The sequence below is a fragment of the Balaenoptera ricei genome, chromosome 7 (assembly GCF_028023285.1).
Source record: "Balaenoptera ricei isolate mBalRic1 chromosome 7, mBalRic1.hap2, whole genome shotgun sequence".
NCBI classification, from domain to species: Eukaryota; Metazoa; Chordata; class Mammalia; order Artiodactyla; family Balaenopteridae; genus Balaenoptera; species Balaenoptera ricei.
In genome coordinates, this window is record NC_082645.1 from 113200790 (window position 1) to 113224287 (window position 23498).

At 45.4% G+C, this 23498-nt stretch overlaps 1 protein-coding gene across 3 annotated transcripts in view; it reads left to right on the forward strand.

Moving 5' to 3' along the window:
• Window positions 1-13535, forward strand: part of CAB39 (calcium binding protein 39) — an 87807-nt gene extending 74272 nt beyond the window's left edge. For all 3 annotated transcript variants that reach the window (XM_059928913.1, XM_059928914.1, XM_059928915.1), the window contains exons 6-9: window positions 3923-3982; window positions 7508-7573; window positions 10197-10340; window positions 10967-13535. In XM_059928913.1, the coding sequence (XP_059784896.1) occupies window positions 3923-3982; window positions 7508-7573; window positions 10197-10340; window positions 10967-11155 (459 nt within the window). In that variant the 3' untranslated portion in view covers window positions 11156-13535. The remainder of the gene's footprint in view (window positions 1-3922; window positions 3983-7507; window positions 7574-10196; window positions 10341-10966) is intronic.
• The last annotated feature ends 9963 nt before the right edge of the window (window positions 13536-23498 follow it).

Below are 23498 nucleotides of genomic sequence, written 5' to 3' on the forward strand. Positions count from 1 at the left end.
AGAGTGTAATAATGACTAAAAGGCAGGTAACGTCATATCATACTTAACCTTATGAAGGAGATATTGTTATTATCTCCTTTACAGATCAGGAAACTGAAGCCTAGAAATGTTGGGGGAAGTCAGACCATAAATGGGGAAGCCAGAATTTGAACCCAGGCAGTCTGACTAGAGAGCCCACCCTGAGTAAACAAAATTCTGAGTACGTCCCGTAAAATTAAACAGCATGACGCTGCTGCCCTGCCCCTAAGCTACCTGTGACCACATAACGTGTGACCTGAGGAGCTGTCGATGGTCTCACCCCACTATAAGCTTATAAGGTAACAACACATAAATGTGTTCCATTCCAGGCGCTACACTTTAAGAGGCACATAGACAAATAGATGACTTTCAGAAGACAGTAGATGGTGAGGGGGACTGAGAACCTGTCATTCGAGGAGTGGTTAAAGGAACTGGACGTATTTAGCCTGAAGAAGAGGAGACTCGGTAGGGACTTGCGTGAGAGCACTGCTTGTATTTAAAGTGGGTCCTAGAGAAAATGTACTAAACCTAGTTCTGTTGACTCTGACAGTTTTCTGGAAATAACCTGGGGATAGGTTTTGACTCTAGCACAGGAGGAACTTTCTAACTTTCAGAGCTCCAAAGGTGAACCAAACAGTTGGAAGAACTGAGTCTCTTGTCCTTGGACGTAGACAGTCATCAAGTACGAAATTGGGCCATATGACTTGCCAAGCCTCTGTGAAAATAGCCCCCGGTGAGCAGCATTTCTTCAGGGATTCCAGGGCTCTCTTTGTGACATGATGTTTGGGACCCAAACTCACATAACTTTTAGGAATCTTTTTAATTCAGCCCACCCTAAAAGTTGGCTGCTCAATCTGCTGGACTTGGGAGATGATCCCTGACCTTTCTCCAGGTAATACCAGGGTCTTGGCTGTACTGGAATTTAATAGGTTGGGAAGTCAGAAATCATGTTCTTTCTGTCCCCCTGCTGGCTGGCCCAGCAGCTCTGCTGATTGGGGACCGCGTGCACCCTGTCTGCTCTGCAGGCCGCTTACCAGATGCTGGCTGCATGACCACTTGCCTTCGTTTTCTGGTCTGTCGGTTTCTGTCCCCCAGCCTGGTTTGAGCTCTCCAGAGCTCTCGGCTCTAGTTCCAAGGGTAGGTCTTTTCCCATCTCTCAGGACACAGAGGCTCTGCGCAAGTCCCCACTTCCTCTTTTCCCAGCTTAGTATCAGCCTTTTTACTCTGTGCCGGCTCCCAGCAATTGTTCCTTCCCTGCTAATGTTTTACTCTCCTTAAAGAAGGGCTGCTTTAGCAGCCTCAGCACCCCTCTCCAGTCTCTCCTACCCCAAGGCCATGGAGATGTGATTCCTAGATTGGCAGTGGTTTCCTGAGCTTCCTGGTCTCTTTAAACCAGATGATAACAAGTAGAATCTCTGATGGGGAGATGTTTGAAGTTCCCCCTTGTCGTGTGTGGCCCAACTGTGAGCCCCTTGCTGCTGCTGGAGATACAGCTTTCAAGGTAAATAGTCACCTTACTCAGACCTAAAGAAAAAAACTCTGGCGCAGCATATTTAGGGTCTTTGCTTTTCAGAGTAATACTTTCTACCTACCTGTTCCTAAGAAACCAACCCCAGTGGAGAGCCGTTGTCTCTGAGACCCCCTCCTTTGGCATTCTCTTTCGTCGTATCATGACAGAGCGGTGAGCCCCTGCCTCCCGGCCTGTACTTCCTCACAGTGGCCTTCAGAAAGACCCAGCCACAAAAAAGTAGACGTGACCCTCAGTCTTGCATGGATCTAGCCACAGCAGTCCTTAAATTCACTTTTTCATTGTTCATTCAGTTCATTCCACAAGTCTCGTGAGTGCCTGCTCGTGTCTTTAGGTCCTGAGGTTCAGCAGTGATCTCTTTTTTTTTTTTTTTTTGGCCACACTGCATGGCTTGTGGGATCTTAGTTCCCTGACCAGGGCCCCCTGCAGTGGAAGTGCAGAGTCCTAACCACTGGACTGCCAGGGAATTCCCAGTTCAGCAGTGATCTGTCCAGACAAATACCTGCCCTTGAGACTCCTAACTCAGGAGAGACCGTCATAGACCACACAGTAGCGTGTTAGAGGCGGGACACACTCTTTAACAAGCATGCTTGATACATTCCCTTAAAGTTCTCATGTTCCTGTCTCCCTCACGTCTGACCCCATGGACCAACAGATAATATGAATTCTTCTAGCCCTGCCATCTCCTCCTTCCCATATGGGGAAGCCTCATAGCATTTCTTTCCAGATTCTTGAAGATACTCAAACTCCAGGTTTTCTAATTTTGCCTGTTTAACCCCCAAGGGGGATTTGGGAAAAATTGGGTAGACCTTCCATGGGCATAGGACACATACCCCATCCAGCAGTTTGAACACCTGTAAGTCTTTGGGGTGGAGTTAGAAGCCTTCTTAAAAGCATACTTCGAAGATTGCTTAATGTGCTGTTTTCCCAAACATGTTCCCTGATTCTGTTGGTTCATTCATTTATTTATTAAATATTAAGCTCTTACTATGTGCTGGATACTGCATAGGTGCTGGGGATTCAGAGGTTAGTAAAAATAGACATGACCCTTGTATTTATAGACTTCACAGCCTATCATGAGAGAGACATTAATAAAATAATGCCACAGATGTCAGGTCATAACTGTGACCGTGCTTTGGTGCCAGTGACCAGTCAGGAAGGGTTCCCCATGGAGGCGATGTTTGAGTCGGGGTCCAAAGGTTGGAAGTAACTAGGCCAGGGGAAAGCCTGTGCAAAGGAGGCCTTTCAGGGAAGGGTGCTAACATGCAGGCAGCAGAAGAGCTCCCTGCGAAATCTCTTGAAACCTGGTGGATCCCCATGAGGGAACCAGAGCTGGAGCTCTTGCCTCATTCGTTGACCATGGAGCATTCCTTAGAGCATTTCTCAGAACATACTTCAGGAAACACTAGTTCATTGTAACCTGGGTAAGTCAAACATAAACAGCAAAGAAAACAAGTTAAAGGAAAGTTGGTTTGGAGAAAGGGGATTATTGGTAGTGACCTCTCCAGTGGGCAGCTCTAAAGGAATTTAATTCATTAATTCACCAAAGATGAATTGGCTGTTCCTGCTGTCACATGTTTCCATTCTTGTTCCCACCTGGTGAGACCAAGGTTAGTTCATTGCTTAACTTCTATGTCCTTGAAGGCAAGGACCATATCTTTTTTTCTTTGTAGCCCCAGCACCTAGAACTTTATCTGGCACATAGTAGATGTTTTCTGAATGAATGATCCTTGAGTTGTTTCCAGGGAAATTCATGGTGTGAGGCATAAGCTCTATTTCATAAGGGTGCACAATTGGACTCTAGGTCATACTAACTTTTGGCGCTACATGTTTGCATCATTAGTCTGCTTACTTAGGAGCTAATGTTTATAATATGATGGGGCTTTTAAAAAAAATTCTACCTCTGAAAAAAGATTGCATTCAATATGAAACTGAATGTAACTGAATTTAGGAGGAAGAAGATGGAACCTCCAGTACTTTTTCTAATAAAAGAAATGTCTTCTTTCTCCACCAGGAGCAGTATACTATTTGACATTTTATCACAACCGTTTACTTTTATTTCATTTCAACTCTTGATTCCCTTTCTTCGAGTTTTTATCTCCATTGCCTTATAATTTTTTTTTTTAATTTTTCCTTCTAAGAGCTGTAGACCTGTGACACTCATAATCATTACAATCACAATTTGATTATTAATGATTTTATTTGCTCTTACATAGAATCAACATTTTCAGTACAATTCATGCTCAAATGTTTTTAAGTATAGTAATTTTTAACAACAGTTTTTATCAGGTAAAATGGCGTGGAATGTTTAGGATTCTCTTTTCTAAAAGAGCTTGAATGCCAAACAACTGTAAAAAGTGTATTTTCTTTTTCTAGGATTTACTTACAAGACATAAATTGCTCAGCGCAGAATTTTTGGAACAACATTATGATAGAGTAAGTACATGAAACACTATCTTAAAATAGCACATTGTAAGTTTTGTTACCAGAAATTAAAGATTTTAATTAGATTTTGTACCAAAGTATTTATTTTGGAAATACGATGTTTTTAATTGGTGCTGTAATCATTTCTCTACTAAAATGAGGTATAGAGCGTTACGTGGTCAGAAACAGAATTTTATCTTTTTGACGACACACTGCCCTTTGCATCTTTTTTCGCTCTAGAAGAGGAAAATAAAGCACTTTGCTGCTGAATGATAATATACAGTTAAGATAAAAAGAAAATTACTGTCTGACTTCTTATCTTCCCCTTACTTTCCGTTAGTTGCTCACATTCCTGCTGCTTACAAATAGAAAGGGGGACAGCAGCGGGTAGATGGGCAGAACTCTAGCCTAGAGGACGCAGCAGCCAGTTCTGCCCTTGCTCTGCTGCTGACTCCTTGTGACCAAGACCAAGGCCCACTGGGGGACTCAGAAGTCCGTCCTTATTTGTAAAATGAGGACATTGGATTAGCCCAGCCTTAAGGCCCCCTCCAGACTGAGCTAGTAGTAGAACCCCCAGAGGTTTGTGAATAGTGCTGGGTGCTCTGATAACCTGGTTGCCCTTGATCATCACAGCAGTAGCGTCATGTGTTCTCTCCCACCACGTGTCAGCTCTGCTCTCCACGATTCCCACGAGCGCTTCCTTATGCCATACTAGTTTAACGTAGGCATTGTCCAAGATCTCATAAGTGCTCCTGGAGAAGTTATGATAATAACAATCCACTTAAAATTTCTATCTCTCCCTCAAGATTTGGCTTAGGTTTTCATTCTTCCACTAGTTGTTTGAATTTTTAAAATCCTAGGTATTGTTAATACTTCATTGTTCACTGTGCCATTGAACTAAATTAGAAGATTCTTGGAGGCAAAACCTATGCTTTCTAATTCTCTTGTGTTCCTTTTCCCGTCTTTCCCTCCCACTCCCAGTAACATCATAACACAGTGCTGAGTACATAGTAATTCCCTCATAAATAGCCTCATCAATGGCTTAAACATAGCTGGTCATTTTTTTTTTTTCTGCCCGTGTACATTGGGATGTGGGTGTGTTTTTTTTTCCTGTGCGTTTGTTGGTTTAAATCGGAAGCACAGTCATTTTGTTGGTGCCTTTTACATTAGTTAGAAGCGTGGGCTTTGGCACCAGGCTGTGTGGAGTTTGGCTTCAAGTCCCAGCTCCACCGTGTGCTTCCAGCTCTTGGGCAGCAGCCTTCATTCACCCTCTGTGCCTTTAGGACCTTCAGCTCTAAAAGAAGGCTCATAATAGCACCTTCTTACTACTGGGTTGCTGTGAGGATTAGATAAGAATGTGTGTGTCAAATGCAAGACACAGTGCCTGGAACACAGTAAGCATTTAATAAACATTAGCATTATTATTTCTATTACCACATGGTCTCCCAGGTTTTTTCTTAGTTAAACATATGAGTATCTTGATTTAAAACCTACCAAAGATAAAAACTAATTTCCCAGAAATTTACTACCGGCAATGATGTCACTTTAATTTTGCGATAAAACATTTTCCTATATGTTATTAATGGGTGACGTTGGTTAACAGGAGTTTAGCAAATTTCTGTGCGGCAGCTGACAGAAATGTGCGTGCGGTGCAGTCAGATCCACGGAGGAGAAGGAGAGTGGGGAGATGCAGGCAATTTAAATTAAGCGGAGGTGGAGTTACTGTGCAAAAACACACGCTCTAAAGTCTGTACACTTGACTCTGAGCTTTCTAATAATTAAAGCATAGAGGGAAACAAAACCAAGGAAAAGCTCACAGTATCTGTAAAGCTTGTTCAAAAGAAACAGCCTTTTCTAGCACTGGGACCTGGAACAAATTTCTCCCATCGACATTCTTAGACGGGGATTGAATTACAGTGTCATGTAGCGGACGCAGTCACCGCGTGCCTCTGCGGTAAATAAAATGCTGAACTGAAGTGCGCTCACGGAGAGCAAATCTTTGAGGAGCCCAAACAGTGCCTGTCCTCTGTCTGTCTTAGTCGTTTATTGCCGGCCCAGGGATAAAATCTAACCAGGCAGTTCTCCTTGAGAATAATTTCTTGCAACCAAGCTTACCCTAAAAATTATGCGGCAGAAAATCTTAATTTGCATTTTCTGTCGAGAACTTGAGGTGTTGCTGTTTCTGCATTGTTGATTAAAGGCAGACCCAACTGTTTGATCATTGGCTTGACGATCATTTGAGAGAAGGTAGGGTTAACAGCCATCTCTGAAGAGAGGAGTTTTAGTTGCTTGCATACTAAATAGATGGCCATCCCACCTCTGCCTAGAGATAAGCAAAAGGATGAATGCATAGGCAGTTCTGGTTAGCTCTAAACCAAGGGCTGGAAAACCTTTTCTCTAAAGGGCCACCCAGATAGTAAATATTTGAGGCTTCATAGCCATGGAGTCTCTGTCAGCTCTCCTGTCTGTTCTACTGCAAAAGCAGCCATAAAGAGTTCATAAACTAAATTTATTTACCAAACACAAACGAGCATGGCTGCGTTCCAATAAAACTTGTATAAAAACAGACAGTGGGTTGGATTTAGCCCATGAGCTATAGTTTGCCAACCCCTGCTCTAAACCACAGACGAATGGCTGATGAGAACCCATCATAAAGCAAAGGTAGAAACAGTTTTAGCATGGACAAATTACAAAGCAGGCATCCTCTACCACCCACCACAACCAAGGAGAGGTCTCAGTAAAGCACTGATACCCAACAGAGTCATACTGGTACTGCAAAATTTTGGAACTTTTAAAACCTGTCCATAGTGAAAGAGCTAACTGGCCTTCTCTTCTGACTTTTGGGAAGTGTGGCCCTAGCCCTTGTGTGCCCCTCACTTCTATTTCCCACCTCCCCGCTTTCCTCTGCTTCTGCTCCTTACCATTCCAGGGACACTGTTCTTGTTAGGGGGCCCTTCGCTCATGCTGTGTTCTTCCCTTTTTATCCCCCAAGAGTATCTCTTCTCCCCATTTCTGAACGAAATCTCTCCCATTACTCAAGTTTGAGCTCAAGTCCTACCTTCTTTGGGACACCTACCTATTTAAAAGTGCTGATTTTCTCCTCTCTTCTATTTTTAATTATTTTCTCTTCTTGCTTTGAAAGAACAGGCAACTTTTCTCTTTGTGCTTGTGCTTTGGACTAGTTGAGTTGTTAAAAATAGGAATTTTCTAATCTAACACCAGGAAATGAGAGCTGACTCAACAGTGAGAAAACAGTGGGGGGAAAGGGAGTTATGTTGTGTGCATATGGAGTTTGGACAGAAGAGGACCAGATTTAAGCTATATGCGCACCTGGCTAGAGCTGGGAGGGGGCCGGGAGCCTTCTTCATGGAGGTAACCAGTGGGTATCACTTTGAGGATGGGTGTGAAGCAGACAGGAGGGGCTGAGCTTGGGCAGCGATTGGCCTTTGTGCTGTTAGAAGTTTGTACTCAGGCTTTTTAATGTTATCTACTGGTCTTTAAAAAAATAACTCTGATACGTGTTTTCTTGTCTTTTAGTTCTTCAGTGAATATGAGAAGTTACTTCATTCAGAAAATTATGTGACAAAAAGACAGTCACTCAAGGTATGACAGATTATTGAAGTAGTTCATTTCTCTCCACCCCTTATTTGAAATGTGTGTTTGGGGAAAGGGAGATATGGTGCTATGGGTTCTAGACCTTTGCAGGGAAAATGCATTTGCCCATGGTCAAGATTTTTGTGGAAAGGAGCGGGCGGGGTTCAGCAGTGGTTCACGCGGGGCAGCTGCCCCTGCTCACCTCCTCATGTGTTAGAGATACCAAAATGGAACATACAGAATTTTGAAGAGGATTTAATCACTTAGTAATGAGGTATTTTAGATTTTGGAGCCTATTGTTAAAACTTAGAATCGTATCACCGAATTGAAGGCGCTGCAGGTGTTTTGTTCCCCAGAATGCTGCCCAGATGGCACAAGCTTGCTGTGTGAGGGGAGGGGGGTGGCCGTGGGCAGTGACACTGTGAACCGCAGACGAGTTTGGCTGCTTTGTATCAAAATAGGATGTGGACAATTCCATTTGAAACTTAAATAAAAATTTAAAACTCTAGAACAGGGTTTGGCAAACTACCAAATCCAGCCCACTGTGTATTTTTGTAAATAAAGTTTTATTGGAACACAGATGCATTCTTTTATTTACATATTGTCTGTGGCTGTTTCGGCTACAACAGCAGATTTGAATCGTTGCCCCAGAGACACTGTATGGCTAGCAAAGGAATGGATATGAAGCAAGTCTTTCATTCCTACAGTTTCTCATGAACACATGGAGAAATTTTGAGGACCAGTGGTACTCTAAAAATGTACTTTAATTTGTACTCTCTTTTTTACTGCCACATTGGCATTTATTTATCTCTATATTTATTTTACCAGCAAATTTGTATTCCCTGTACCAAGCTTCAATTTATTTGTTTGTTTGTTTGTTTTTGTTTGTTTATTTTTGGCCCCGCTGCATGGCTTATGGGATCTTAATTCTGAGATCAGGGAATGAACCCTGGCCCTCGGCAGTGAGAGCGTGGAGTCCTAACCACTGGACCGCCAGGGAATTCCCCCAATTTTTTATTTTATGTCCAAAGAAATTCTTTAAATTACTGGTCATCCTTCTCTAGATAATCACATTGAAATGAGTCATTTTCAGTATTTCTTTGGTTTCTGTGACAGAAAATGAATACCCAATAAGTCTATACATACTTAATACTACCTTTTGAGCCTCCATAAGAGTAAATACTGGGCTTCTTACTTTGAAAGTTGTATATTTCGTGATTCAGATTTGATGTGAAACCTATCGGAGCTTTTGAATTCTTCCTCTAAATTCTTTATAAATCCTAAGTAGAATAGATTTGTTTTCCTGCACATCAGGTTATTTTTGATTTACTATGATGACATGTTATTTATCTAGAGATCAGTTATCTGGAAACTTCAAGTATCTAGAACATAGCCAGGAACCCAGAAAGGAATTAATAACAGCAAGTAAACCATGGCAAAGTAGCTCTATCCATGCATTTTCCTTCCCTTAGACCTCACTCCATGTCTCTTATTAGACTCGGGTCCAACGTGCTTTGCATGTATTCATGCTTTTATTTCTCACTATACTCTCATAAGATATAGGTACCATTATCCACTCCCATTGTACAGATGATAAAACTGAGGCACAGAGAAGTTAAATAACATTCTCAAGGTTATAGAACTCACAGGGAGCAGGGAGTCAGGACTGGAACCCAGGCAGGCTGGTGCCAGGGGCCAGGCTCTCCACTGTTCTGCTTCTGCCTGTGTCCACAAGGACTGCGGCTTGGTCCCTGTCCCCAGGCAGGTTATACCACCTGCACACTAGTCCTTGACTAGAAGTTGGCACACTGACAGCATGAAGAGGTGACTGCTGGCTTCAGAAAAAGAGAAATCTAGAACAAGCAGGGACGATTTTAAAATTAAGGGCTGATACGGTATAGTCAGCTCCATAGAACTCAGGAAGCACAGACTTAGCTGAAGGCACGGACTTTTTTTTAGCTTAATTAATGTCATTTTTAGTGATGTTGAGGAGTCACTAAGAAAAGCTTAGAGTATCTTCAGGATACCTTGCTTAAGAAGGAACAGAAAAGTACTTGTTTTTATAAACCTTTCTGAATCAGATAAGATAAAATGATAAGTTTGGTGTGTTTAGGGGTAAGTATGTGGAAAACTTTGTACATGAAACCCTTTGTCCTGTAAAGTTCAGATAAATAAAATAAAAAATAGTAAAATATTTTAAAATTAAGCTAAGGTATATAGTTATTCAGTAACGTATCGTCTGACCAGTTTCTTTGATAGTTTCTTTTTACTGAGATAACACAAATGCATATTTAAAGAATAGGTTCTGACAGGCTCAGATTCTGGGCCAAATGTGACTTGAATGTCCTCTTCAGAGAGCAGTGTCAGACTCACCATAGGTTTAAACCCCAGAAGAAAAGGTAGGTGTTCAAGTAAATCGTTAGCTTTTAGGTCACTATTAGCTTTTAGGTCATAATTCGTTAGCTTTTGGGCACTCGTTAGCTTTTAGGTCATAATTCAGTTCATCAGTCTGTTGAGTGCCTACTAATATTCTGTGCTTAATAATGATGATTATTTAATGAATTGTTTTTAAAACTTTGGTTTTACTTCAAATCTTAAATGATAATGGAAGAGTAATTGTTTGTCTTCTCAGCTTCTCGGTGAGCTACTATTAGACAGACACAACTTCACAATTATGACAAAATACATCAGTAAACCTGAGAACCTCAAGTTAATGATGAACCTTCTACGAGACAAAAGCCGTAACATCCAGTTTGAGGCCTTCCACGTTTTTAAGGTAGAGTACTAAAAGCATAAACACTAGTTGTTCATCCCATTTCATTTACAAATTACTGAAGTTTTATTAGGTTCATTTTGGTAATCTCAGTGACACAGCTCAGTTCAGTCACTTTTCATAGTTGTGTGGTACAACATTTAAACAAAAATAGACCCAGAAACAGGGTATATACCATTTGCCTTTGGGAACAAGAAAAGTTTATTTGTAGAGGGGTGTAATTTATCTTTGGCATAGAAGATTATTAATCACAAATAAAGGGTAATCCATTTCTTAATGCTTTCCACGGAGCTTTTTGTTCTTAAAATCCATTCTGACCTCCTCTGCCCAGAAATAACTCCTGCTCATTTTATTCTAAAATCAAAGTCTATATTTAATACCAACTGCTGAGTTTCAGAGCATGAGTGAATATGTCAGTCCTTTTTGTGCTAAAACATGTAATTCTCCCCCTTTTTTAAATTGTAAAATAAGGTCTTCCAAAGCGAACACCTCTGAATTAATAATCCTGGCTTCACCACAGGCCCCAGGGAAGCACTGGATGTGTATAGCATGTGCTCTGCTAACTGCGGCATAGATGTCTCTGTGTCTTGTTCTTTCCCTGTGGCTGATGTTGATTTTTCTCTGTGCAGGTGTTTGTAGCCAATCCTAACAAGACGCAGCCCATCCTAGACATCCTCCTCAAGAACCAGACCAAACTTATAGAGTTCCTCAGCAAGTTCCAGAATGACAGGACCGAGGATGAACAGTTTAACGATGAGAAGACCTATTTAGTTAAACAGATCAGGGATTTGAAGAGACCAGCTCAGCAAGAAGCCTAATTTCCAATAAACATCTAAAATATTAAATCCAAATTCAGCATTTGCTGTTAGCTATTCAGCATCAGGCACTGTTATCGATTCATGAGGAACATTACTGCTAATCTGCTGTTAAGTGAACGGTTTTCATTTTACCTTGTTTGTTTTTTTTAGTCCAAGTTGGAGAACGTAGCTGCTGCTTTCTTGCACACTAGAGCACACGTGGACTTTTTCTTGATCTTTGTGTCATTTCAGAATTCAAAGACTCCGTTTGCTGTAGAAGTTCTGAACATGGCTAGGTTCATGAAGGCAAATGCATAGATGATAGTGTGTGTTAGGGGAAGAGGGCACTGATATTATCAGAGCAAACCTGCTTGTTTGCATTTATCTTTGTTAAAGATCTGGGTGTGGATTCTTGGTAAGATTATATGCCTTCACTAATGGAAGACTGTGCAGAGCTTTATTTGAAATCATAGGGGAACTATATCCAAGATGTGAGCTTCTTGGGTGGATAAAGTTGACACACGAATAAATTGATACTGAAACTTAGCAGCTTCTCAAAATTGTGAAGCTTCGTAAGGTCATAAGGAAAATGTATATATGCTTTTCACAGCTTTCTAGAATTTTTTGACATTTGATTTTCTTGAGACTTGTAAACCTGGATATGTTGAAGGGTATTTGTTAATTTTACTTTTTGAAGGTATTTTAAAACAGTAGAGCTAGCAACGACACCTCGCATTTCATTTCAACAATGCTTAAAGTTTTCTTTTGTATATAATTCTTAGAATGCTCATTTCTTTTAAATGATTTAATTTGTACAGCAGAGGAATGTTATTGTATTAGTATGTAACTATTACCTAATATTGAGTTTTTGCAAAAAATGAATGCTCATATGTAATTGAAATACTTAAGATCACCTGAAAATGCTGATTTAACATTTAAGTATCACAGCATTAAAAGAAAAAGTAAACCAATCCTTTGTATTCAGTTATCCAATGGGGTGCCATCAGTAGGCTACAATACAGACCTGGAACTCAAGTCAGCTACACTTTCCTGCATAATATTGGCCTTATTCATTTAAAATGAGTCATGAGTTCTCCAGATCTATGAATGATACCGATTATGCTAAATTAACGCCGATTCTTTGTGTGTGTGGGAGACCTCTGTAGAGCACCTTTTCTTTCTTAAAGTAATCCAGTACAATAGTTGTGAAACTGAATAATTAAAACTTTGGCTTCTCTTAGGAAAAGAAGAGTTCCTAGTCATAGGTGTCCTATGGGGAAATTTATTTTTTTTAATGTCCTGTTCCTTAATGCTGCAAATTATCAGTATTTATAAAGTAACTGATTTTGCACCACTTTTTTGTTACTGTGACCACGGCAGAACAACGTCTCCTAGAATATATCTATGTAAAGTTATTAGAATGGTATCTGTTCATCTTAGTGATATGAAGATCACAACTAACAACTTACAAATCAGAGTTTGCCAGTTCGAATTCAGCATGGCTGTAGCTGATTAAGAAATTTATATAATTCTTTGCTAGCCTCTCTTACTAATTGAATTATTTATCAGCCAGTAAAGTGAGACTCCCAATTGATGTTTCAGCAGGCTTTAAGATCTCCTTCTAGGAGCACCAGTTAGGAAAACAGCTCCAGAAAACATAGATGTATTTTATTCTATTTAATTGAAATGGCAGTCTACACTTATAATTGGTTTTCCTGAGGCTGTCTTTATCAAAATCTGTGTAAAATGATTCATGTTTTTCTATCGGAACTAGAGAAAGCAATCCAAGCTCCTTGAAATGAAAATATCCAAGACGTTTAGGAAGGCAGACTTGGCTGCGATGCATCATTCTGTTCTCGTGGTCCAGTGCTGGGTATCTGGATTTCGTGTGCAAACATTAATTACACCAAGTGGAAGAAAGGTTTCCTTGCCAAGCTGGTTCTTAGAACTTGAAACAACAGCTTCCACTTTGGCAATGCTGTCATAGCACTAGAGCCTTTGTGTGGAAGAAAGGGGTGCAGCGTGTCAAAGAAAACACTGATGTGTTACTATCGCATTGGAATCTGGGGATAGTTAAGACTTTTGGTTTTTTGTTGTTTTTAAACAAAAATGTGAAAACATTCAAAGTTGAAAAGTTGCATTTGAAGTTATGATCATTTAATATATTCACATTACCAAAACTATTATACCGGAAGTGGTTTCTTTTTGTGTTATAAAGGTTTCATTTTACATAAGTCAGTTACTCAATGTGATTTTTAACCCTTAAAAAAAGGTGGAGATGTATACAGTCGTTAACAATGCCATGGAAGCATTTCCTTTCTCTTGAGGAAAAGTAAATTTCTTATCAGATTATCTGGCTGGCCCTGTAATTTAAATTAAAATAAAATTTTGGAGAAACAGCCTTGTGGGTTTTTTGTTTTTATGATGTCTTATAAATTCATTTGTGTCACTGTGAACACCACCATCAGGAGACACACTAGCACAAACTTTGTCACAAACTGTACCCAGGAACAGTCAATACACAAGCCTCTTAAGTCTTTTTTTTTTTCCATTCGAGGTTTTATTTTTGTTGTCAAAAATGTGATTTTCATTTAGGTCATAGCTCCCTGGCCCTTCCTTTCACAGTTAAGTATTATTAAGCCTTATACAAGCGTTGCTTCTTAGACCGTAGCATTTGGGGAGTAGATCCTGTCTCTGATTCTGTGATTATTAATACGCTAAGATAAAAGTGAGCACTTGGCAGGACTATTTATAAATTACTTGAGTGAAATTATATTTTCTTCTTTTTTTGGGGGGGGGGGCTGTGTTGGGTCTTAGTTGCTGCCTTGAGGTGCGGGAGCTCAGCAGTGGCCCTGCGTGGGCTTAGCTGCCTAGCACACGTGGGAGCACGTGGGAGCTCAGTTCCCCCGCCAGGGATTGAACCCGAGTCCCCTGCATTGGAAGGCGGATTCTCTACCATGGGACCACGGGCGAAGTCCCTTGAGTGAAACTACAGTGAAGGTTGAAGGAACTATGGAAGCACGGTGTTAAACGGCACCTGCAAGGGGGTCTGTCCTCCAGGCCACCTGCTGAGACGTGGCACACAGCCCTGCCCTCGAGGTTTACTGTCACCCTTGTCAGCGGACGGGGTCTTCGTCCTCCCCGACGTGTTCTTGCCGAAAGCACTCGTCTGAAATCTGAAATAACAGCGTTTTGCTTGTTATCATCTCTTATAGGTAATTCAACCCACGTGTCCGTCGTGCTTCTCCAAAGACGACGGCGGGACCAGGCGACGCTGCCCCTCCTGAGGGTGAGCGTCACGCAGAAAGAGGGTCCACACCGAGGCCTGGATTCGGGATCTCGCGCGAGTTCCGCTTCCTCCTTCAGCCCCCCGCCCCGCCCCCCGTCCCCACGCCCGCAGCCGAAGTTACCCGGCCTCTCCCTTCTTCATCCGTGAGGGTCAAACAGACCGTGGTGGCGAAGGCTCGCGGAGGGCGGCCGCGCTCACGCGCTTGTTCTGGAAGCCGGAGCCGCCGGAGGCCGTGAGTCCCCGCGCCCAGCGCGCCCCGCAAAGGCCCCGAGGCGGGCCACCGGCCACTCCTGTGTCCTCCTCACACCTCACGACCCTCCCGGCAGAGAGGTGAAAGCACGAAGGACGAAGCGAGACTCCCCCCCGCCTCAGTCTCAAGGTCCTCCCTCCCGCCGAGCGGCGACCCCACTTCCGGCGCCAGCGCGCACTTCCGGTTCCTCGCAGCCGCCGGGCACGCAGCCCCAGAAGGTTAACGCGACCCGAGCCTTCCAGCTGCTCGCAGGCACTGCTGCCTCCCGGAGTTCACGCCTTCCGGGGCGCCGGCTGTGGCTGCGCGGGCCGCGCGGCCCCGCGCTTTTACGAGGCCCCATAGTGACCCTCGGGGTATGGCGCAGCCCGGGTCCCCGCGTGGCCGTCGGGCGGGGGCCGCACATCGGGCCTCGGCTCCCGTCCCCGCTGCGGCGGGAGGGTGCAGAGCGCGTGCACGGAAGGCCGATGTCCGCGCTGCTGCCCGGGGACCCTCCCTCGGTTCCCAAGCGTGGCGAGCAGCGGTGTCTGCGCAGGAGGTCGTGTGCTCTGAGATTATGAAACACGTTTCTAGGTAGCCCTTCAGGAAGACGGGCACCAAGATTTGGGGGAAGCCTTCTGTTTTTCACCGTCCTCCGCAAGATGAGCTGCAGCCCGTGAGCATTCCTGTTTCTTGGCGATGACAGTTGTATCGCCTGCACACTCGCTGTTCCGTGCGAGCAGCACGCTTCCGCTCCGCTTTTCAGTAGCTGGGTCCTCTATTCGTTGGAGATTCAAGCGCGTGCGGAGGCGGCGGGCAGGGCCCAGGGAAGTTTCCTAAGAGGCGGCGGGCAGCCGGCTCCCTCTGCTTCCTCCCTGGCGGGCCTCCCTGCAAACCCCCTCCACGCCCCTCCTTGCAGCTCCCCACCTTACAGTCTCCCCCGTGTGCAGGAGGCGGCCACGGTCCCAGAGGCGCCGCTGCTAACCCGACAGCGCCCGGTCCTCCTGGGCTGAGGCCGCCCGGGACCAACTCCCTGGGGCTGAGTAGGTGGGGGCCGGTGGCGACCCCCATCACACGGACACACCAAGAGGACCTGGCAGGGCCTCACCCCAGTCCCTTGGCACCCCCTTCTGCTCTCCGGAAGCTGCTTGCTGTGGCCCCGGGCACCGGAAGTACAGCAGTTACCGTCCCCAGAAGCCGCCCTCACCCAGCGCCCGGCCCCTCGGCCGGGGTGTGTGCTCCCCAGTTGCACTCGGCTCGAAGCCGCCGCGTCCATGGTTTGCTGACACGCCTTTTATTGGATGCTTTCCCTCCCCTGGCTCACGTCCCGCTCGGTACGGGGTTTCCTGGGATTGAGACCCAAGCAAATGACTAGCACTTGAACCCTGGTCCCAGGCTCTGCTTACAGGGACACCCCACTGAGACGTGCTTGCTGTGTTCCTTCTAACCCCGGGGCATGAACTGCCACGCCCGCGGGCGGCCAGGTGAGGGGCCTGCCTCAAAAAAGGAGGCCTGGGACGGCGGAGCAGTGCCGCCCGCCCTCGGGAAGCTCCCTTGCGGTCCCGCTCGCCTCGGTATTCGGGAAAGACCGTGGCCGGCACAGCGAGGCCGCTCAGGACCGTCGCCGCTGCCGCCGGAGGGGGCGGCTGGACAGGGCACAGCCACGGCCCCAAAATTGTTCTCCACGGTCGTCAAAACTGCTGGCAAAACGGAAACTCCCAATCCCCTCGTGCTCTGCCCCCTTCCAAATGAGTTTTTTCTTTTTTTAGAAAAGTATAGTATAACCCTACAAAATGATTGCACAGTTGGGAATCGGGGCCAGAGTTAGGAAATATCCGGGTCTCAATTAGAGTTGAGATGGGTATCAGTGGCGAAGGGACTAGGGTGGAATCAACTCTGGGCCTCCTTCCCGTTTTCCTGCACTCAACGCTTTACTTTTAAAGATCCACTAGGTGACAGTAGAGCTCTTTGTTTTCAGCAGCTGCCAAGCCTGGGGCATGGGGCATCGAGAGAGCAAATCCAGCCTAACAAATGGGAAGGGACCCAGAGATCCTGTGGCAGTTGGGCGCCGGGCGGCCTCGGGCTTCCTGAGTGCCGTTTTGAGCAAACAGGAAGAGGTAGTCAAGCGAGGCTGTTAAAAAAAAAAAAGAGGATGGGGCAGATGTGTGATAAAGATGTGAAGTGTGATAAGGATAGTAAAGTGTGAAGGGTAGGATTTACATGATGGGTATATGGTTGTTGTGTTAAGAAACGTTACTTTTTAGAAGCGTTTTAGTTTTACAGAAAAAAATTGCAAAGATAGTATAGAGAGTTCCCTTATACCCCGCACCTGGTTTCTCTATTATTAACATCTTAAATTAGTATGGGACATTTGTCACAATTAATGAACAAATACTTATGTGTTATTATCAACTAAAGTCCATACTTTATGCAGGTATCCTTCGTTTTCCCCTAATGTCTTTTTTTCTCTGCCAGGATCCCATCCAGGATCCCACATGACATTTAGTCATCATGTCCCCGGAGGCTCCTCTTGGCTGTGCAGTCTCTCAGACTTTCCTTGTTTTTGATGACAGTTTTGAGGAGCAGTGGTCAGGCATTTTGTAGAATCTCCCATAGGTGGGATTTGTCTGATGTTTTCCCCGTGATTCGAATGAGATTGTGGGTTTCGGGGAGGAAGACAAGTGAAGTGCCATCCTCATCACAGCATATCAAGGATGCACAGTATCACCAGGACCTATTCCTGTCGATGCTGACCTTGATCTCCTGGCTGAGCTAGTGTTGTCAGGTTTCTCCAGTGCAAAGCTGCTCTTTTCATCTTCCGTCTTTCAATTCTGTCCTCTTAGGAAGCAGTCGCTATAAGCAGCCCACACTCAAGGGGTGGGGGTTAGGCTCCATCTCCTTGGAAGCAAGTATCTACGTATATTTCTTGGAATTTTTCTGCATGGGAGCTTTGACTCTCCTCCCCCATTATATCGTTTTCCCCTGTAAAATCCTTTCAGTTTTCTGCCTGAAACGTTTTCTGCTTGAAACGTTTCATAATAAAACGAAACAAAATCACTGATCCAAAAAACTGGCTGAGGGTGGGGTGTGGTACACACCCAGCATGTGTGGCTGAACGCAAGGTGAAAGGCCACCCCGGTTTTCAGGATGTGAGGGGACAGAGCAGCACATGCAGCATCTTCACCGCTGCACGTGTATGTCCAGCAGATGTACCAGGTCCAAACCAGAACTCATGCAGCCCTCCCACCCTCCAGGCTCAGGGCTCTGGTTGCTTAAATCAACAGTCATCCTTGATTCCTTGCCTTGTCTCCCACCATCTCCTCCCATCCAGTCGACAGCAAATCCTGTTTGTTCTGCCTCCAAATGCTTTGGTCTCAAGGTTTCGAGTCAGATGTCCTTGCAACAATTATAACAAGACTTCTAAAATTATATAAGAAAGCTTTTTTTCCCTTCTTAGGAAACAGACTTAGAAATTTAATTGTATGATGATGCAATACAGACTAAGTATCAACTTTATTTTTGTGGTAACTGGTAGGTAAATATTGGGCTGGCCAAAAAGTAAGATGTTACGGAAAACCCAAACGAACATTTTGGCCGGCCCAATATTTGCTAACCGTCTCCATCTAAATCTTCCTAAAGCACCCATGTCAACATTCTTTCAAGGTTCTTCATTAACTGCCAACGATCCTCATTAATACTGACTGAGTGATTACCAAGCATCTTACAAGGGCTAACTCACTTAATCCTCGTAACACTCAGATGCTTAGGCCCTCTATTATCCTGATTTTACAGAAGAGGAAACAGAGGAACAGAGAGGTTAAGCCACTCAGCCAAGGCCACACAGCAGTGGGTAGCAGAGCCAGAAGTGGACTCAGCAGGCAGCATCTCTTTTCTTCTTTCTCGGTCTTACACTCTACATTCTCTTCCAAGTGCCTGCCTTCCTCCAAAATTGGCAAGAGCAGATAATTGAGGCCCAACGAGCAGTGGCAAAGTGGGTCTCAGAATCTCACCCAATCTGACCACCTGTTTACATTAAATGCCCAGGAGGAGAGGCCGTTTGTCTGGCACCCTCCTCACAGGTTCCTGGAACCATGAGGCAAGGCTAAGAGCAGCTTCTCAACCTGATATGAACACGCCACTGGGGGGTGGTGGGGCGGGGGGCGGGGGGGCGGCCTTGATTAGAAGCTGATTCGCATCCAGTCTGTCTGGGATGGTGCCTGAGATCCTGCTTTTCTAACAAGCTCCCAGGGCGCTACGGCCCCAGGACCACACCTGGAGGAGCAAGAGAGGGCAGGTGACAGTTGCAGGTGCCCAGAAACAAGTGTCGATTACCCAGCTCCTGGGGTTGGCCGCAGAAACAGCTGCTGGCGAGGCCTGGCAGGGCAAGTGAGTAAGGAGGAGCAGCTCCAGCAAATGTCCGGGTTTGAGATGGACGGGCCTCTCCAGGATGAGGACAGGCAGGGGGCCGGGCGTGGCGGAGATGCCGGGTCTCGGAGAGCTCACTGAGCCGTGGCCACCAGAGAGGCCTGGGGGGCTGGGCTGTGGTGCGGACCAGCCTCGGGGGCCAGAGGACTGAGTCAGGCCTGAACCCAGCTCCCACAGGGAGCTGTGCACGGCCACCCAGAGAAGGCGCGGGGCTGGGCTGGGCGGGAGAGTGATGCAGGGCGCCCGCAGCGTGTTGTGCATCCCTCACCATGGTATCGCGGTTTATTTTTATGCGTCTGTCCTCAGACCAGGAGGCTTCTCAGGATCAGGAATGGGGAACGGCCGGGGGGGAAGGGATATCACTCACCTTTATGTCCTCCGCCCTCACTCAAGGCTCAGCTGAGAGGTACAGCCCACTAAGGCGGCCGCAGCTGCACACTTTCAGGGGGCGCCATTCACATTCGGACGGTCTCCAGGTCGTCTACTTAATTCGACGCTTCTCCAGCAGGCGGCAGTGAAGCGCCTTTATTTCAGCGCCCGCGAAACACCGTCGGGGCCGCCTCTCGCTGACCCAATGAATGAACAAAACCCCAGTCGTCCGGTAGCTGCGGTCCCCGCCCCGGGGGCCAGGTGCTCAGACTTGCTGAAGAGGGAGGCGGCTGCCCACCCACCCTGGGAACTTGAGATCTCCTGGGTCCTGAGGCAGAGCGGCAAACTGTGCTGGAGCAACTGTGAACCAAGCCTTAACGAAGGTCCAGCCTCTGGCGGTGGGGACAGGTGGGCGTCCACCCTGCCATCAGGCCTTCCGGCAGGGCCACGTGCCTCCAGCACGTGGAGGACATTCCCGAGCTGCCACTGGCCGGGGTTTTGAGTCTGGCTGGTAGCAGCTTCACCGGCTGACACGGGGGCAGCAATCTCTGTCCTGCTCGAGGTGCAGGCAGACGAGGCTTGAGAGGGAGCAAGGCTCCTCCGGGCTCGGCTGTCCTTCCTCATTCCGCACCAGCCCACCAGCCCGTGTGGGTGCAGCGCAGAGCGGACGCCCAGGGCTGGGCCCAGGGAAGCACGGGAGGCGCTCGCTTCCGCCGAGGGAGTCCCGGGAGGGCTGGGAGACCTCTGGCAGCTCCAGCTGTTCCTCCCCAGCTCAGTGTGCAGCTCGCAGCGACTCAGCTGGAAGCAACTTGCAGGGGCGGGGTTTCCTTCGCTGACGCTCGCCCTGTTGCATCCACCCCACGCATGTAACCCACTCCGCCCAGGAGCGCATCGGCCGGCTAAGGATGGTGAGCAGGAGGTAGATGTCCCGGAGCCGTGGAGCGCTTCTGACTCGGCCCAGGCCTGGACACCCCTCTCCGATTGTTTGTAAGTGACAAGAACACACCCTTGTTTGATCCAGCCACGCCGCTGTGGGCTTCCTGTCACATCCATCCAAACACCACCCTAGGGAAATGGTCCCTGAGGCCCCTGTAGGAGAGGTTCAACACTCCACTGCAGGTGTGGGCAGTGGGAGGGATGGATAGCTGTTCCCAGGGACACCCACCAAGTGGCTGCTCCCTGACATCGAGGGAATGTCACAGAGGCCAGTGTGACGGGAAATCCTTTATTCCTCATGCAGGATGTTGGACTTTGCCCCAGATGTCTTAATCCTTTCAGTCTGCTATAATACAATGCTGTAGACTGGGCGGCTTACAAACAACAGACATTTATTTCTCACAGTTCTGGAGGCTGGAAGCCGAGATCAGGGTGCCAGCATGGTCAGTTCTGGTGAGGGCCCTCTTATGGGTTACAGATGGCCACCCTCTCCCTGTGTCCTCACACGGCAGAAAGAGGGTGAGAGAGCTCTCTGGGGTCTCTTGTATAAGGGCATTAATCCCATTGGTGAACACTCCACCCTCGTGACCTAATCACCCCCCAAAGACCCCCCCACCTCCTAATACCATCACATTGGGGGTTAGACTTTGACATATGAATTTTGGGGGACACAAACATACAATCCATAACACCAGACCTGTACTTGTGAAGGTCAGAGGTTTAATAACTGTCTCAGTGAAAGGATGTGTCAGTTTAAATATTACTGTATTTTGAAAATGTATAAGACAAAAAGTCAAGTTCATACAGGACTTTAAGTGAAATTTCCGTATGTGCATTTCCTCTCTCCTTTGTCTCCTCATCCCTTTATAGGGGGGAGGGTAAAACCCCCCTCTCAGACTTTCTATGAGGATGAAACAAGCCCGTGTTTATGAGGACTTAGGAGCGTGCCCAGCACATAGTAGGCCCTCAATAAATACTTGATTGGAAAAACCATCAGGTGTCACATTTTTAGCAGTGTCCTTCAGAATAATACTGCCTTACCCTGATTCATCACACTGGCTGATGGTTAAAAGCAAGTCTCAGGAACATCCCAGCACCTGCCCTGCCCAAGGCCACCGTGCTTAGTAATCATCACTATAGCTACTGGTTGTTGAGCACTGCCTGCCTGCCAGTCATGGGGCTGAGGGTGTACGTGCATCAGCTCATTTAATCCTCACAAGAGCCCTATGAGGTCAGGACTCAGATAACAGTAGAACAGAGTGGTTGAGAGCATTCATTCTACAGTTCAGTACACCCAGTGGAATCTCCAGATTTGACCTCTGCTTCCAGCCAAGGTTTACAGGTCTCAAAAGACTTTATTCCTGTGATAAGAAGGAAAACAAACAAACAAAATTGAAATTATATGTTTCTATGAAGCTAGCAAAAAGTGAACACAAGGAAGCCTTGATGAACTAAATTCCCAAGAGGACTGAGACTTTCATAGGTGAACGGGAAACTGAGGCAGCTTCCATAACCTGGTCTGGGTAAGAGCAATGCTGCCATAGATGGAGAGACTTTGCAAAGATAAGGGAAAATCAGCCAGATCTTGGAAAACAGAGTGGGTTTGTGGTACAGATTGGAGTCTGGAAGAGCACCAAACACAAGGACACTTGGCCCAGAAATTTCCTCCTCTGAATTTTGCCAAGAAAACAGCAATAGGGTAGAGGATGGTAAGTAGAAGGAAACAGCATAATCCCAAACATTCTTATGGTGATTGGATTCTGGGGCTCTGCTAGAGCTGAATCCAAAGATGCACCAAAAATATCTGTAATTGAAGCCAAATGCCTACCAGTTCAAATGATAAAATAAAAAAGTCAGTGGCCCAGGAGACTGGGGGCTGGGCTAACCACAGAGAACATGGTTGAGTTAAAACTGCAGCCCAGTCAAAGCTCATCCTGTTCTAGGAGGAATCTGAAGGATCACCCCTGCACCAGATGGAAGAAAGTGCTTATAGTCAACATGAGTGTGTATACAATAATATTATTCTACACATTCAAGAAACTCAATGAATACCAAGTAAGATAAATACAAAGAGATCCATATAGTAGGACCTCAATTATATTGAAACCACAAAGAGAAAATCTTAATAACAGCAAGAGAAAAACAACTCGTCGGCAAAGGCAAACAACAATACAATAATAGCTGATTGCTCTCGTCTAAAAGGATGGAAGCCAGGGGCAGTGGAATGACATATTCAGAATGCTAAAGAAAAAATTGTCAGTCAGGAATTGTGTATCCAGTAAAACGATTCCTCAAAAATGAAGTAAAATAGAGACATTTTCAGATAAATGAAGACTGAGAGACTTTATTGCTAGCAGACCTGCCTTACAAGAAATATAAAGTCCTCTGGGGGAAAGGAAATGAATCCAGATCTTAACTTAAATCCATGGGAAGAAGTAAAGAGAAATAGAAATGGTAAATATGTACGTTTATGTAACAGATAAACATATTTTTCTCTTATTTCTTCCCTTAACTTCCAAAAGACATAAATTTGCATAAAGCAATAAGTATGACACTGTAGTGTTGTGTTTATAACATACATACATATGGATAGATATATAGGTAGATAGATAGAATGATTTGTTGTCTATGACAATAATAGCACAGAGGAGAGGGGGATGGAATTGAACTAGACTGGAGCAAATGTTCTGTGTTTTACCAGAATTGAGTTAGTATCAATCTGAAGTAAATTGTGGTTAAATGCATAGTGTAATGCCTAAAGCAATCACTGTGGGGGGAAGAAACTTAAAATGTCATTTAAAAATCAACAAAAGAATTAAAAGGGTATACTAAAAATATGTATTTAACACAAAAGAAGGCAGTAATGAGGAACAGAGGGGGAAAAGGCATACAGAAAACAAATAGCCAAATGCCAAATATATATCCAAACATATTAATAATTACATTAAATGTGAATGGTCTGAACATCCCAATCAAAAGGCAGATATTGTCTGACTGGGTGAAAAAGCAATATCCAGCTAGATTCTACCTACAGAAGATACACCTTAGATTCAAGCACACGAATAGGTTGGAAGTAAAAGGATGGAGAAAGATAAACCATGCAGTTAACATAAGCTTAC